Source organism: Panicum virgatum, chromosome 5K (assembly GCF_016808335.1).
Source record: "Panicum virgatum strain AP13 chromosome 5K, P.virgatum_v5, whole genome shotgun sequence".
NCBI lineage: Eukaryota > Viridiplantae > Streptophyta > Magnoliopsida > Poales > Poaceae > Panicum > Panicum virgatum.
Window position 1 is genome coordinate 46,610,303 of NC_053140.1, and position 13,652 is coordinate 46,623,954.

The following is a 13,652-nucleotide window of genomic DNA, read 5'->3' on the forward strand; positions in this document are numbered from 1 at the left end:
CATGTGTTGTGATGTTAATCATTTAAATGCCAAACAATCACCTTCGATTATAACTTCTTCGGATGTGTTTATGTGTCTGGAATGCGCATGCCAAGTAACTCATAACGATTGTCTTTTATTTTCTTACGTGCTTTTTGATTGTTTATGTGGTAGGCGCCGAATGGTCTAGTATATGAATACGCACAGGTATCCTCACCCTGTCATTCACTTCCCTGATCTCCCGCACGCCGCCGGCCCCGGCCTCCTTCGCACACGCCGCCGCCCCTGCCTCTCCTCCCTCGCGCCTCCGCCCCCTGCCTCTCCTACCCGCCGCCGCAGCGGCACCTCCTCTTGCCCCTTTCACACGCCGCCGCACAGCAGCACGGACGCGGCGAGGGCGCGAGCGGCGCCCCTCGAGCCGTGGAGCCCCGGTCGCCCCCAACCCCCGGTCGCGGCGAGGGCGCGAGTTCGCTGAGGGCAGAGCAATGTCTCGAAGCCGATCCTCTGATTCCCTGCTTCCGGACCCCGGATCCGAAGCGAGGGAAGGGGAGGGCGCTTCTCGTGGATCCCCAGCTTCCGGATCCGTGAGGAGCGAAGGAGATGCCGCTTATCACGGACCTCATAGATCTGCAGAACATAGGCCGGGGAAGAGGAAGATGGAAGAAGGGGGGCAGATTGCCATGAGTCTGACAGAACAAGAGGAAGCAGCAGCAGTGCAAAAGAATCAGCCGGGAAAGGCGTCGGCTGCAATAGTAGGCCAGGGTTCCAGGTCCTCAGCTGCTGCACCCCGTCTTCGATACCCGCCATGCCCGAAGATTATCAAGCATAGGGATATGCTAAAGTGGTACAAGGAGTGCGAGAGGATCAGCGAGATACTCGATAAAGGTTTGCTTCTGAATTTCGCGATGCCAATTTTTTTATTTCCCTACTCATCAATCGTCTGAGATTTTGCAAATCTGTCAGTCACTTAAGCTATTAGAGGTTAGGGTTAGGAATTAGGTTGGGAATTTACGGTTTTGGTGGTGCGGAGTACATGTGACGGCGACCACAATGTCAGCTTGTAGCAAGGAAACCAGTGATGCTGCTAACTTGTGTGCATGTGTATGAAGTAACATTGGTTAAGTGCATATGCGTGTGCCTGTGGTCTGTGGATTTGTATTTGGGTAAAGATAATTCTTATGGAATGGACCCATAAGGTTTTCCTACACGTCTTTTTTTTCAGATATTGATTACGACATCCCTACCATGCGCAAGCCCAAGGACCCATTAACCACCAAAGCCGTACAGAGCTCAAAAGACAAGGAGGTGGTTCTGCGAGCTGCACACAACGTTGTCATTGTGTCCTACATTAAGGATGGTATGACTAAATAACAAATTTTGCAAGATTCACCCAATCTTTTCCTCCTAGCTGAATATAATAACATCATATCTGTGTTTTCAGATGGACGGAGGGAACCACGATGTAATGGCATCATCATTAAAGAATTGTCTGATGGTTCTGGGAAGTATGGTGCTATGGTTGTGACCTATTGTGGAGCTGTCTGCACGAGTGGTCGACTACGTGATCCCTTACCCACGGTACAAACTTTTCCTTTCAGTGCTTGGAGGCTGTATGTAGTTTTTCACTCTGTTGTGCCTATTATAAGTAGCCCCTCAACATGTATGGTTCAGCCACCTAGAGCATGCTGCATTTTGGGCAAAATGTTTTCGTTGGATATTTTATGCTATGAAGACATAATGTGGCATCTGTTTGTGTGGCCTTCATTGTGCTAGTGTGCTTCGATCCAAATATTTTCTTGTTTCACTATTGTTTGAAGATGTCCTGGATCTTTCTTTCTTTTTTCTTCATGTTTAGTGGTACTCTGTTCATTTCTGGATTTTCCTTCTCACTGAGGTTGTGCTGCTTTCGATTATGCCTGCAACAGCATGCTGGCTCCCCCTTTTCTTTTACCTTAAGCAATTATTTTTACCTCAGTTATCACGATAATAACCTCCTATCGTGCTCTTAAACTCTTTTTATGGGCGTATTGTGGTATTTCAAAAGTGTCAGCTATTGTTGCCTTTGCCATATTACAATATCATCAGCTCAGCTGGGCCATAGGGTTATTATCCTGCGGAAAAAAGTCCATTTTTGGCCATCCAACTATCACGCGGGTTTGGTTTTGGCCATCGAATTTCAAAACCAGGAATGTTTGACCATTCAACTCTGCAAACCGGGTATACTTAGCCACCGATCCCTGTTTTGACTGGTTTTAGGTGGTTTTGACCACCACGTTGGATCCCACCGCCATGTAACCGTGCTGACTCAGATGGGGCCATATGCCTTCCATATTCCTTCCAGCCGGCGGCGCTGGGCTCAAATCGATTCGTTCCTAACTCTAGAATAGAAGCGGAGGGCAGTGCGGCGGCGTGACTTGGATCCGTCGACGGCGAGCGAGATTGACGGCAGCAGGCGCAAGCGGAGGACCCCCGCTGCTCACATCAAGCGCATGTGAGTTGTTCTGTACTGTTTGCTTTTGTTACCCTCCGTGCAGCCATTTGGATTGTTTATTGGATTTGGTTAGTTGGTGGCAGATTGTTTATGCGCGCAATTAGGAATTGATTATTGGTTGGATCTGGTGCATGTGGTCTGGATAGTGGTTGTTTAGTAGTTCTTTGGTACGGTTGGTTGTTTAGAGTCAGTTGTTTAAAGGGAGATCTGATGGTGATGCTTTTCATGCTTTTGTTTGTAGATGCATATGTTATAGCGTATAAAGGCAAAGATGGATGTGTTGGGAACATTACCAGTGCGATTTCATTTCAATGGAGTTCATAACCTCTCAGAAGCGTCTGTTCTATTGTGGTGGAAAGGAAGAGATGTCGTACATAGATCGTGACAAAGTGTCTCTGCCAGAGATTTGTGCCACATGAGAAACCAAAAGCAGGAAAGATTTCTAGAGTTGGCACAGTCATCATATGTAGGAAATGCAAGCAAATTGGCCACCATAGGTCCACTTGTGAGAAAAGAAATGCTCCATCTGCTGGTGGTGGTGACAAATCAGGCAATGCACAAAGTAGTACTACTCCTGCAAACTTCTCAGGTCCTGCACATCAGGAACCACCATTGGTTGTCTCCACTCAGCAAAGCACTTCAGCAACTGCGGCGACTAGGTAAAGGAAGGCAAACACTACCAGTACAGGGACTGCATCAAGAAGCCTGGGTAGTATACAGGGCGGCGGGATCCTACGTGGCGGTCAAAACCACCTAAAACCAGTCAAAACAGGGGTCGGTGGCTAAGTATACCTGGTTTGCAGAGTTGAATGGCCAAACATTCCTGGTTTTGGAGTTCGATGGCCAAAACCAAACCCGTGTGATAGTTGGATGGCCAAAAATGGACTTTTTCCTTATCCTGCTCTTATTTGTCTATCTGTAGTGCTTGTTAGTTTTGTGGTGTTTTTATGGCCAACTGTTATTTTCTTCCTTAACCTTGAACGAGGTGTGTGGCCATGCATTTTAACTATATATGGTCAACGCCCATCTTTTCAGCTATCTGTTACCGTGCCGCACAAGGAAATGTGCTTGGATGCGAAGCTTATGTACTTCAATGATCGTTATAACATTGCCCTATTATACATCGATCTAAACGTCACCTTGGAGCTCCCATCTATTGGATGTCATCCACAGTATGGTGAAGAGGTTTTTGTGCTGGCCAGGGACGGAGGTGCATCCTTGAGGGTTAGGCGTGGAAATATCAAATGGTTAGAAGAATCAGGTTTTTTAGGTCGTGACCACTATATGTTTCTCAGTTCTGCCATCCCTCAGGTAACAATTATATTTTTTTCTTGTATTTTATTGTTGTTATGATTATTTAATTTAATTGTGTCGTATTTCTTTGATGCAGGGTGGCAATGGAGGAATGGTGATTGACCATGATGGGATATTCAGAGGGATGGCAGTACATTCGAGCCCGCATCCTGCTGTTATATCAATTTCTATTATTGAAAGATGTATTGACATGTTTATGCGCTTCAAGTAAGTCATCCTATCTATGATCCTCACGTTAGAATTTAGTTGACCTCTTTATGCTTGGTGAATTCTAGAATTGGTACGTACTCGATGGTGGGTTTGCTGCCATTCCTCGCATGCTAGCTTGGGTAGGTTTCAGAATTAGGTGTATGGACCTGGTATGATTTGCTAACTTCTGGTAAATGTTGAATTTAGTGTAAGAATAAGCATCTTTTTAGATTTAAGTTCTCTTGGTGGCTTGTGCTTTCATGCTATGAAATCTAACATGTGGAACGATTTTATACTAGAATCGAATCAGGGATTCATATGACATGACTTGGAATGATGCTAGAATTTTATGATAACCTAACATATCTAGTCAATGTGCCAGTTAAGACAATGATATGGTCTTGTAAGGCGGTCCTGCCCTTGGCTTGGCATGGAAAAAATGTGTACAGTACCTTTTTTTTTAAATTTGTTGGCTGACTAAAGTCAACTTATTTCAGGCAGGTTGCTTGCCCCATTCTTGGTATTGAGATGAGAACAATAGCGCTGTTGGATGTCCAGCTTCATGAGGATATCTCTTTCTTTGGCGTCAAAGGTGGTTTCGTTGTAGATGAGGTAAGGTTGTTGCTCAGTCTGTATATGCATTGTTGATGCTATTGTAATCCTTTTTTTGTGTCTTTAGGTTTATAACCCTGTGGCTGAGGAACTTGGGATTAAATCTGGTAATGTGATTATTTCGATAAATGGGCTGGATGCTGTGAGGTTACCTGAGGTGAAAACAGACACAAGATGATCTTGATAGATAATTTCAAATTTGATGCAAATGCGGTTAAATGTAAAACATTTTTTTTTTGTAGCTGGAAGAATATCTTTTATCACTTGGCTGGGGCTATTTGATGGACAAATCAACTTGCATGAAAGAATTCAAGGTATGCCCAGGAGGAGGATTGCAATATAGGACAGCCCTTTGGATCCATTACTCTGTCTAAATATTAGAAATACTTATGAGTCAAAGTTTGCTATCTGTTAATTGAAAAAATGAGGAAGAAAAATACTCTTATTCCTTTGTATCAGCTTAGAGTTTTTGATCTCAAAAGCCGTGTGGAAAGAGATGTCACAGTGCCTGTCAGATACTATGATAAGCCTGAACGGGTATGTCCTTAACCTATTACTGTATTTTTTTGTGAGTTCTACAAAACTACATTTCTTTTATGCAAACTCCACAAAGAGCACGTTTTTTTAAAGTACCCACCTTTTTTGGCACAAGAATTTTCACAAAAATTACTTTACCATCAGGATGAAGACTTTGAGTGGATGGGCTCCTATGACCTCTCTTAGCGTCATGGTTTCCGGTAATAATGCAAGCTCTTCTTCCGTCTTAGCTTATTTTTCCAGGGTTCTATGTTTTTTTGTATTCGTGTATAAGGCGGCTATTAAGGTTAGTCTTGCCACCCTTTTGTAGCAAGAAAACTGACCACCTAACTCCGGCAAATTTAGATGAAATAAACTTACTCTGGTAACTGGGCCATGCGGCTTAGAAGTTAGGTGAAAGTTGCGGAAGCAACTAAAAACTGACAAGGAAAATTGCGGCTTCCTAAGGTAGTAAGGTTAATCATGGCAATCTTTGGCTGTGATCCAAACGGGTCCTGAAGTTTACCTATGGTTCTTTATAATTTGCTGAGAAAAACGTGATAGTATCAGTGTGCACTTTTGAAGTAGTTTCTACATATTCGCAGTGCATCCATCAATGATCACTTGTCCCATTTAATTGCAGGGCTTGTCAGGATGTTTTGCTTGTGTCATGCTGCTGATAGGAGTTGCAGGGTGGAGTTTGCAGTGGATTTGTGCTTTTAGCCTGTTGCTGATTATCCTTTGTTCTGTACACCAAGCGATATAGTTTGGTTATGTAGTCAGCTTAATGGAAATGCAGTGCTGCCGGAGACATGTTAAACTCTCTATGTTTTCTTGTGAGCTTAATGTAATTAGCTTTTATTTATTCTAAATTAGTAGATGAAATTCCGATCTGATGCATGTAAAGGCAGCAGGGAAAGATTTCCACTGTACTCTCTATTTCTGATTCTCTGTTTTTATCACTTTGCTGTATCCTGCGAGATGAATTTAATTGACATGGTAGATGATTTTATCTGTAAGGGTGTATGGAAAAATTTGCCCCAAACCTTGCCCACTTCCTGCTGTTAAAATTTAAAAATTGTGGACCAATACATAGTAGGCAAAACTAGAAACTCTCGCACCTGAGTTTTCTGCCAGTTTTGAGCAACGACTGCCGCATGAATTTTTAGACACTCTTATAGAAGTTATCTGTAGAAGTGTTCACAAAATTTGTTGCAAACTTGATCAAGCACGTACTGCAATAATTTGGTTTTTGGCTAAGAAATTTTTTTATGGTTCTCAAAATGCTAGCTCTCCATCCACTGAAAATCTGGGAACAAAGCAGCTGAGAACTTAAGGATATGACCATCTTAGAGCATGTTCAATCCAAAGTGTTGACTCCATTGTGCACAATTATCTTATCTAGGTACAGTATAGTTTGGATACAGATTAGTTTGTAAACTAATGCACTGTAGTTGGAGTCTCTTAATCTGTATTACAGTTTACAATGTAATCTTCAAAGGGTCCTCTTTCGGGTTGCCTACCCATCCGTGTGTGAGCATCGTACTTGTTACAAACATCTTAGTGGTCAGAAGGCAGATCCTCGATATGAGTATTGTCCACCTTCCTGCGGGTGAGATGACAATTACACTGCAAGATGTTGCCATATTGTTTGGGCTACGCATAGATGGCAAAGCCGTGACCAGGACCATATGTCCAAATGGATGGAGAGAAAGAGTTGATGTTATTTTTTTTTTAAAAAAGATTGGATTTGATGTACTAGACTACTAGTAGTTTCTACATATTCGCATTGCATCCATCAATGATCACTTCTCCCTTCATTTAATTGCCGGGCTAGTCAGGATGTTTTGCTTGTTCTGTGTCATGCTGCTGATAGGAGTTGCAAGGTGGAGTTTGCAGTGTGTGTGTGTGTGTGTGTGTGTGTGTGTGTGTGTGTGTGTGTTCCTCCTAGTTTTTTGCAGAAACCACCTGCAATCGATTTTGGAGCACCCATCCAATCCCAGCTCCTAACCTGCATTCCACGTGAAATGTACATTAGTTTCTATTATAATGATTGTGATGGAGCGCGCAAAGTGCACTGATGTTCTAGTATATGTAGATGTGGCTGCTGCCGGGGAATGCTGCTGAGCTTTTGCCGCTGTTGGAGACTTTGTAACCTACCGAAATTTGTTAAGGTATTTTTTTCCTATTGATCCAAAACTGTCAATGGGTAGGGCACATTAGACGAATTTTGGCTCTAGATATGCGTTCCTATTGATGCTGAAAGGACAAAAATCTTTGGTGTAACTGTAGAATAATACATCTATTTTTTCCCCAACTCGTTCTTCACTTTGTCGGATAGTTGCTTTATTTTATACCATGACCATACGAGGCTTCGCGCCTCTTTGTTTTTTTCGAGGCATGCTTCGCGCCTCTTTGTTGTGCAGTGACTTTGGGTCACTTTGGCATATGCACATGAGGTCGAAGCAAAAATGCTTCCTGCAGATAATTAATATTGTCATCTATATAGGCGCCTTTGGAGCTCAGCAACCTGCTTAATTTTTGGCAAGTTCATGTTTGACAGTGGCAACCTGTTGGATATCTTCAGATTTCTCCTTCAGAATATCAGACTTTCGCCGAGAACAATCTATAAGGGCTTCTCCAGTGGCTTTCACAAAGCGAACCATGCTCCTATGTGGAATCTGGATGAGTTGACTTTATCACTGGAGAATGCCGACTCGTTGAGGAGAGAGAGAGGAGTCGATGCAAGATCTTGCATCGGTTCATCCGAATAAAAAATGAATTGGCCACACCTCGCACAAAAGAGAGAGAAGCGGCTGGTAGTTGAAAAGGCAAGGATGAGTCGGTTGGGGGCTCCCACACCACTGGAGAAGAAAGAGTCGACTTCTTGATGATTCTATTTTGCATCTACGTGGCCTTCTCTCTCCTTGACGAAACGAATCGCTACTGCGGATGCCCTAACAAGCTGTGCATCCAAAGCAAAAGCAACATCAGGCCAGTTGTTAGAGGAAGTACTCCATCTGTTCAAACAAAGGAACCACTCACCTTATGATGCTTGTATACTCGACGGTACATGTCGAGGATTTCATTGCACGAATACACGGATTTTCCGCATGCCCCTGCGGTCGCAAGGGTTATCCCTCCCATTGCAGGCGGGGCGGGTTGCGGCCAGTCGCAACCCGCAAAGCTCGCCACAAAACTGATCTTGCGGGTTCGTGGCCGCCCACTAACAATTTAGAAAATTTTTAGAAAAAAAGCAAATCACAAAACTTTAACACTAACAATAGCAAATAGTTCAAAAAATTGCAAAACAACCTCTTGATTCAAATCTGCAAGTTTCGAAAATAAGAATGTTTATCATTAGAATAACAAACCTACAAGATTAAGCCTAAACTATAAACATTTGCAGAAAACTATGACTACAGGTTAAAAGCATGTGCAGATTATATTACCCAAATTTGTGTAACAATCAAGTTGTAAATATGTGAATATTTTAGGATTGACAAATAGTTTACTCAATCAATTCTGAATATATAGATTAACATGCTTTACGGCACTTCAACTCGATATTCCATAGGTTTTCAAAAGACTAATCAAATCTCAAATCTTGGCCCTGCGGTAATCTTGATAGAAGCGTATGATCTGAAATCTTTCGAGAATAACAATAGCAACAAAGTAAAACAATGAATCTTCATCCTCAAATCTCCTCCATTCTTTCTTCGAATCTGGTAAGTTAAAAAGAAAAGGAAAAATTTTATAAGAATTGCATTGTTATGTTCAGAATCTAAACATGTGCATAATTGTAGTTTATGTTCATGCACTAATGATTTTACTCTCTCTATATAGAATTGGCAAAAATCAGATCACAAATGTCCTGCAAGCACATTAGGTACATGGGTATTTAAATGATTATGACAACATTCAGTCCACATGTTTGAATGAAACAATGTCAGGTTGCAGGCTTCCGCAGGTTTCAGAAAATATGTATGAACAATCACATAGTATTAAAAGAAAGTGTATTTGCTATTATAGACACTATGCAGGCAACTATGCTATATGATCCAACTAACTAATTTGTCAGAACAATAGGAATGTCATATCGAGTTTCCATCAGCAGAGATTTCCATCAACAGAAAAAAATATTGTTGCAAGGAAAATTAAACAGGAAATCAAACGCGGAACGAAGATCCTGAGAGCATGGGCCACCCTTTTGCTACTGCTTTTGGCAGCTGCAGCTGCTCCGCGCCTTGCCGCTAGATCCAGGCACTAAGATAATTGCTTGCGCAAGTTGTTCATTTGAGCCGGAGACAACACATGTCAACCATTCCGTGCAGAATTTCTTCAGCGAAGGTAGTTCAGAAAAAATAGTAGAGCCAAGGGGAAGGAGGTGCTGGCGTACCTGGTGCTCGCTTCATGGTAGTCCTCGGCGCCGCCGGCCCCAGCGAGGGTAGAGTCGAGGGCGGAAGGGCTACTGGTCCTTCTGGGATAGGTTCCTGGATGGTGATGGTGAGGCCATCGACTGCGCCATTGATGCCTTCCAGGAGCACTTGGCCAAGGAGGAAGGGGAGAGCAGCACGGCGTCGGCGGGCAGGCCCAAGCCACCTGAGCCACGGTGGCGGCGGTGGCGCTGCGAAGGATTTGGGAGTGAGAGAGACATGAGACGAGGCTGCGGGTTCTTGCGGACCTCCACTCTCGTCCGTCAGTCCGTGGGTTTGGCTGGTGGGTTAAAGGTAATGACTTCCTATCAGCAAGCCATAATTTCGTTCTTCCACACGGCATACTCATCCATCGTCCATAATTGCATTTTCCACTCACCGTAGAAACCCATTAGTTATTTGTATCCCCTCCCCTGCCACCGTCTCCCACTCCCTCCCGCATCCCCTCGACTGGCTGGGTACCAGGCTCCCGGCCTCCTCGCTCCTCACGACCTCCCCTTCCCCACCTCCTGGGCTCCATGGCGGGCGGCGCAGCGCGGAGGGGTTCCGCGTGGAGAGACGCAAGTGGGGCTGCGTGGGGCACGGTGGCGGGGGGGGGGGGGGGGGGGGGGAGGGAGGGTCCGGCGCGGCGCAGCAAGGCGCGCGGTGCGAAGGGGTCCCGCACGGTGCGGCAAGGCTGCATCGGCACGGAAGGGTCAGGCGGCGCGGGCTCGGCAAGCGGCGCATCAAGCAGGGTGGAGCATACGTTCCTCCAGACTTTTGAGGTTTGTGTTCATTTGGCATCCTCGCCTTTCTCTCTCTAGGGTTAGTCTCTCTCTCCTCTCTCACTTGCGTTCCCTCAGATCCAGCGATTTTGTGTTGTTGGAAGCATAGATCGGAGGTGGAGAGGCGAGGGGACGCGCGTAGATGTCGTATTTCCCATTATTTCCATAATTTTTTATTGATGCTCGTCCTTTTTTTGTTGCGATGTGAACTGGCTTTTGGGAATTTTTTCCCGTGAACTTTTCAGCGGAGATGAGCTGAGATCCAATTTGTGGTGGAGGAACAGATATGTGAGACAACATTTATACAAGAGATATTCAATCATTGTGCATCATCCATTCATACTAAAAGTAGCATTTCTAGCTAAATTGCCTAGAGCTGTTATCCATCGATTGATTGATTCAAATATGCTTTGCAACCAGTTGTATGTCCATGTAAAGTTCATGTGCAAGCTACAGTAGAAATTGTTAGTGAAAATAAAATCAACAAGATAGTAATTGACATATGTGTCGACTGACGGTTATAGGGAAAGAACATAGGTAGGCTGACAATAGCATTTCACGCATGGTAAGGTATGTATGTTTATACAGCTAGCCAGAATAAATGAATGGATTGGATGGAAACTCCATTACTTTTCATGACAGAGCTGAACGGGAGGGAGAGTGGTCAGATGAAACACAGAATAATCCACTCCTCATGTGTTGGCTGCCCCACAGTTGAGCAATAATGTCCTTTTTTGTTCCTAGCATTAGCTGTTGTGTTCAAAATTTTTGGTGGATTAGTATAACAGCTGTTGGTATTTTTACCTAGGCATGTATGCACAAGTGTTCTATTTTTTTTCTAGTTCCACCAAGCAATGTTATAGCTACTGATAAGAAATTATAGTTTTTCTGCTCCTAGGTTAAAGATGCTATGGGAAGAGACAAGTCTGGAGAGTGGAGTCCAGTTGTCCACACCACTTCCGGTTTGACCTTTCTGCTCATGTATGTTGTTTCACCTGTAGGCAACATATACTAAATCGACAAGTAATTTATCTATCACAGTTTAGCATTTTTCGTTATTCTGATTTAGCACTACTGAAATATCCACAGCTCTGTTTGTAGGGAGTTTTGTATCATTTACATGAAAAATAGGAATGTGTCTCAGCCAATAAGATTGTTAATCAGTATCAAACCCTTCTCGAATTTATTTGTAGGCAAGTTTTATTAAATCATCAAGCAATTTGTTTGTATTAGTTTAGCATTTCTGCATTCTGATTCTAGCATTTTCCCCATGTTCCTACTGATCATTTGTTTAAAATTTCATATATTCAACTTATGCTCGATCAACAGGCAAATTAATTATACTAGCTAAGCATTCTTGTGCCTTGTAGCTGTTTTCACGTATTGTGACAATGTGTGTTTTTTTCTTTGTTGTTTCTACTAATCACTGCATGCAATTACATGTGTACACCATCTATGCCAAATGAATAGACAAACTGTTCATTTTAGTTTAACAATTTTTTGTTCTAGTTGCACCAAAGCATATTAAAATGGTAACATCCTTGCGTTTGCTGGTGATTACTCGAGCTAGATAAATCCATTCCAAGATACAAAAGATCTTTAGGAGAGGTATCAGGTGAATCATATTTCTTGATCATAACTTAAAGACTAGCGCATGGAGTTGGCTAATTTTAAGATTATCTTATATGAGTTTGGAGCGGCATGTTATGAACAGACTTATTGAAAGAGCATAAAGAAAACTCAAGGTACATGATCGCTCTTCCTAAATTAGTGTTCGTGCTTCACTACTTTATGAATGTTATGATCACCACCTGTTGACCTGCATGTTAGATGATGCTTGTTCTTTAAGCTTAATGAATGTGGCAACATATTTTTCTCTAGATAATAATATTATTTTCATTTGGCAATAACATGGTTTTCATTAGGCAATAATATTATTTTTTGTTAGTTAATGATGTTGCTTATAGCCAGGCAAAAGTACTCTCAATCATTTGCAGAACTGGATATGATAAACTAAATCTGCACCATTATATGATTCGGATCTACAAGCACATATATTTAACCAGAATAATACATCATGTTTTCACCCTTCAATTATAGGCTTTTTTTTCCTGTTGTTGTGGCAGATCCTATATTTTTATGATACAAGCATCATTGATTCTCGATTAGGCAATAATATATATAGGAATTGGGCAATACTATTATTTCAAATAGGCAATAATACTGTTGTTTCATTGTTGAGTCATGGCTTGCTTTCTTGTCCAGTAAATTGAATTTTTAGGTCAATTCATGTAATTAGACCTGTCCAGTAGCTTTGCTGGTGTTTTCTGTGGATGTTGGCAGCTACAACTTGACTTTGTTTAGAGCAATTGAACAGTGATGAATATCTTTTCTTTTCCATTTTTCATTAGGCAATAACTTGGCTCTAATTAGGTACTAATATAGAAGGAATTAGACAATATTGATTCCCAAGAAGCAATGATATTGTTCTATCTAGGCATAACGGCACACTTCATTAAGCAATTTTGTTTGAGTATCTTACAATTCATTTTTTTAGTTGCCTTCAGTACATAGTTAACATACGACTACTAATTGGGGAATGTATTTTTGACCTCCACTACATACATAGTTGCATGTCCTCTCTGATTTTTATGTTTTGTTCCATTATATTTGCAGGTCACCAGAGTATTGAACATGAATGCAAATCAGAAGGCATTTTGAGTACATTTTTAGCAGTTGGGAGCACATATTGAGTACATTTTAGAATTTTTATTCACATAGTGAGGCAATGAAAATTGTAGTGAAATTAATAGGTAACTTTGTAGGTCTGATGCTGCGTGATGTTTATACGCTCTTTTATTTCCATGAAGGGTTGATGCTGAACCTTATGAATCGCTTGACAATTTATCTGTTGCCTGGTATTTTTTTTGTTCTAAGATGCTTGATATTTGCCTAAACCACATACCTGATGGATGGAACTGCTTGGGGGGAAAAATTTGTTGGGCAATAAATTGAATGATATTTTATGTCTGCGTTGATAGCATTGGAGAAAGGAATGTGGCCGCCCAGGGAAGGAAAAAAAGTGAAAAATGCAAATTTGCCAAAATAGGAAAGTACAAGTACGTCACTGATTGGTTAGCTTTTCTAATTAATGGCGGTCGTACGGTCGGCCTAATTTACAGCCGGTCGTACGTTAGCCGGGTCCCTAGATCATGAGCAAATTTAAATGTATTTAAATGACATTGACACTATAAAACCGTGCACTGGGAAGATGAACCAAACAAAATGGGTGCTCTTTTGATTTGTATCCGATTCACTGACAGCCTAGAGGAGGTCAGCGGCGGCGGTGGC

The 13,652-nt window shown here is 42.3% G+C and overlaps 1 protein-coding gene and 1 long non-coding RNA gene across 11 annotated transcripts; one reads left to right on the forward strand and one right to left on the reverse strand.

Moving 5' to 3' along the window:
- The first annotated feature begins 201 nt into the window (after positions 1–201).
- On the forward strand, positions 202–13,237 carry LOC120707853. Of its 9 annotated transcripts, none has more exons than XR_005689124.1 (13): positions 202–864; positions 1,202–1,336; positions 1,421–1,557; positions 3,506–3,781; positions 3,861–3,991; positions 4,471–4,585; positions 4,653–4,742; positions 4,828–4,899; positions 5,045–5,122; positions 5,267–5,322; positions 7,200–7,275; positions 11,185–11,282; positions 11,872–13,237. XR_005689124.1 is itself a non-coding variant. In XM_039992898.1 (12 exons), the coding sequence occupies exons 1-10, from the start codon at positions 465–467 to the stop codon at positions 5,306–5,308; spliced, it is 1,476 nt and encodes a 491-aa protein (XP_039848832.1). In that variant the 5' UTR covers positions 202–464; the 3' UTR covers positions 5,309–5,322; positions 5,707–5,724; positions 6,379–6,832. The 9 variants fall into 9 exon arrangements, 3 of the variants coding, with proteins under 3 accessions (XP_039848832.1, XP_039848831.1, XP_039848830.1); XR_005689126.1 differs by having other exon boundaries at positions 11,200–11,282; XR_005689122.1 differs by having other exon boundaries at positions 11,185–13,233.
- On the reverse strand, positions 6,427–10,153 carry LOC120707854. 2 transcript variants are annotated; one of them, XR_005689128.1, is made up of 4 exons: positions 9,501–10,153; positions 8,147–8,826; positions 7,672–8,066; positions 6,427–7,112 (listed from the first exon to the last, which is right to left on the reverse strand). It is a non-coding gene; the product is annotated as an uncharacterized LOC120707854 (long non-coding RNA). The 2 variants fall into 2 exon arrangements; XR_005689127.1 differs by lacking the exon at positions 6,427–7,112 and having other exon boundaries at positions 7,279–8,066.
- Positions 13,238–13,652: the final 415 nt, after the last annotated feature.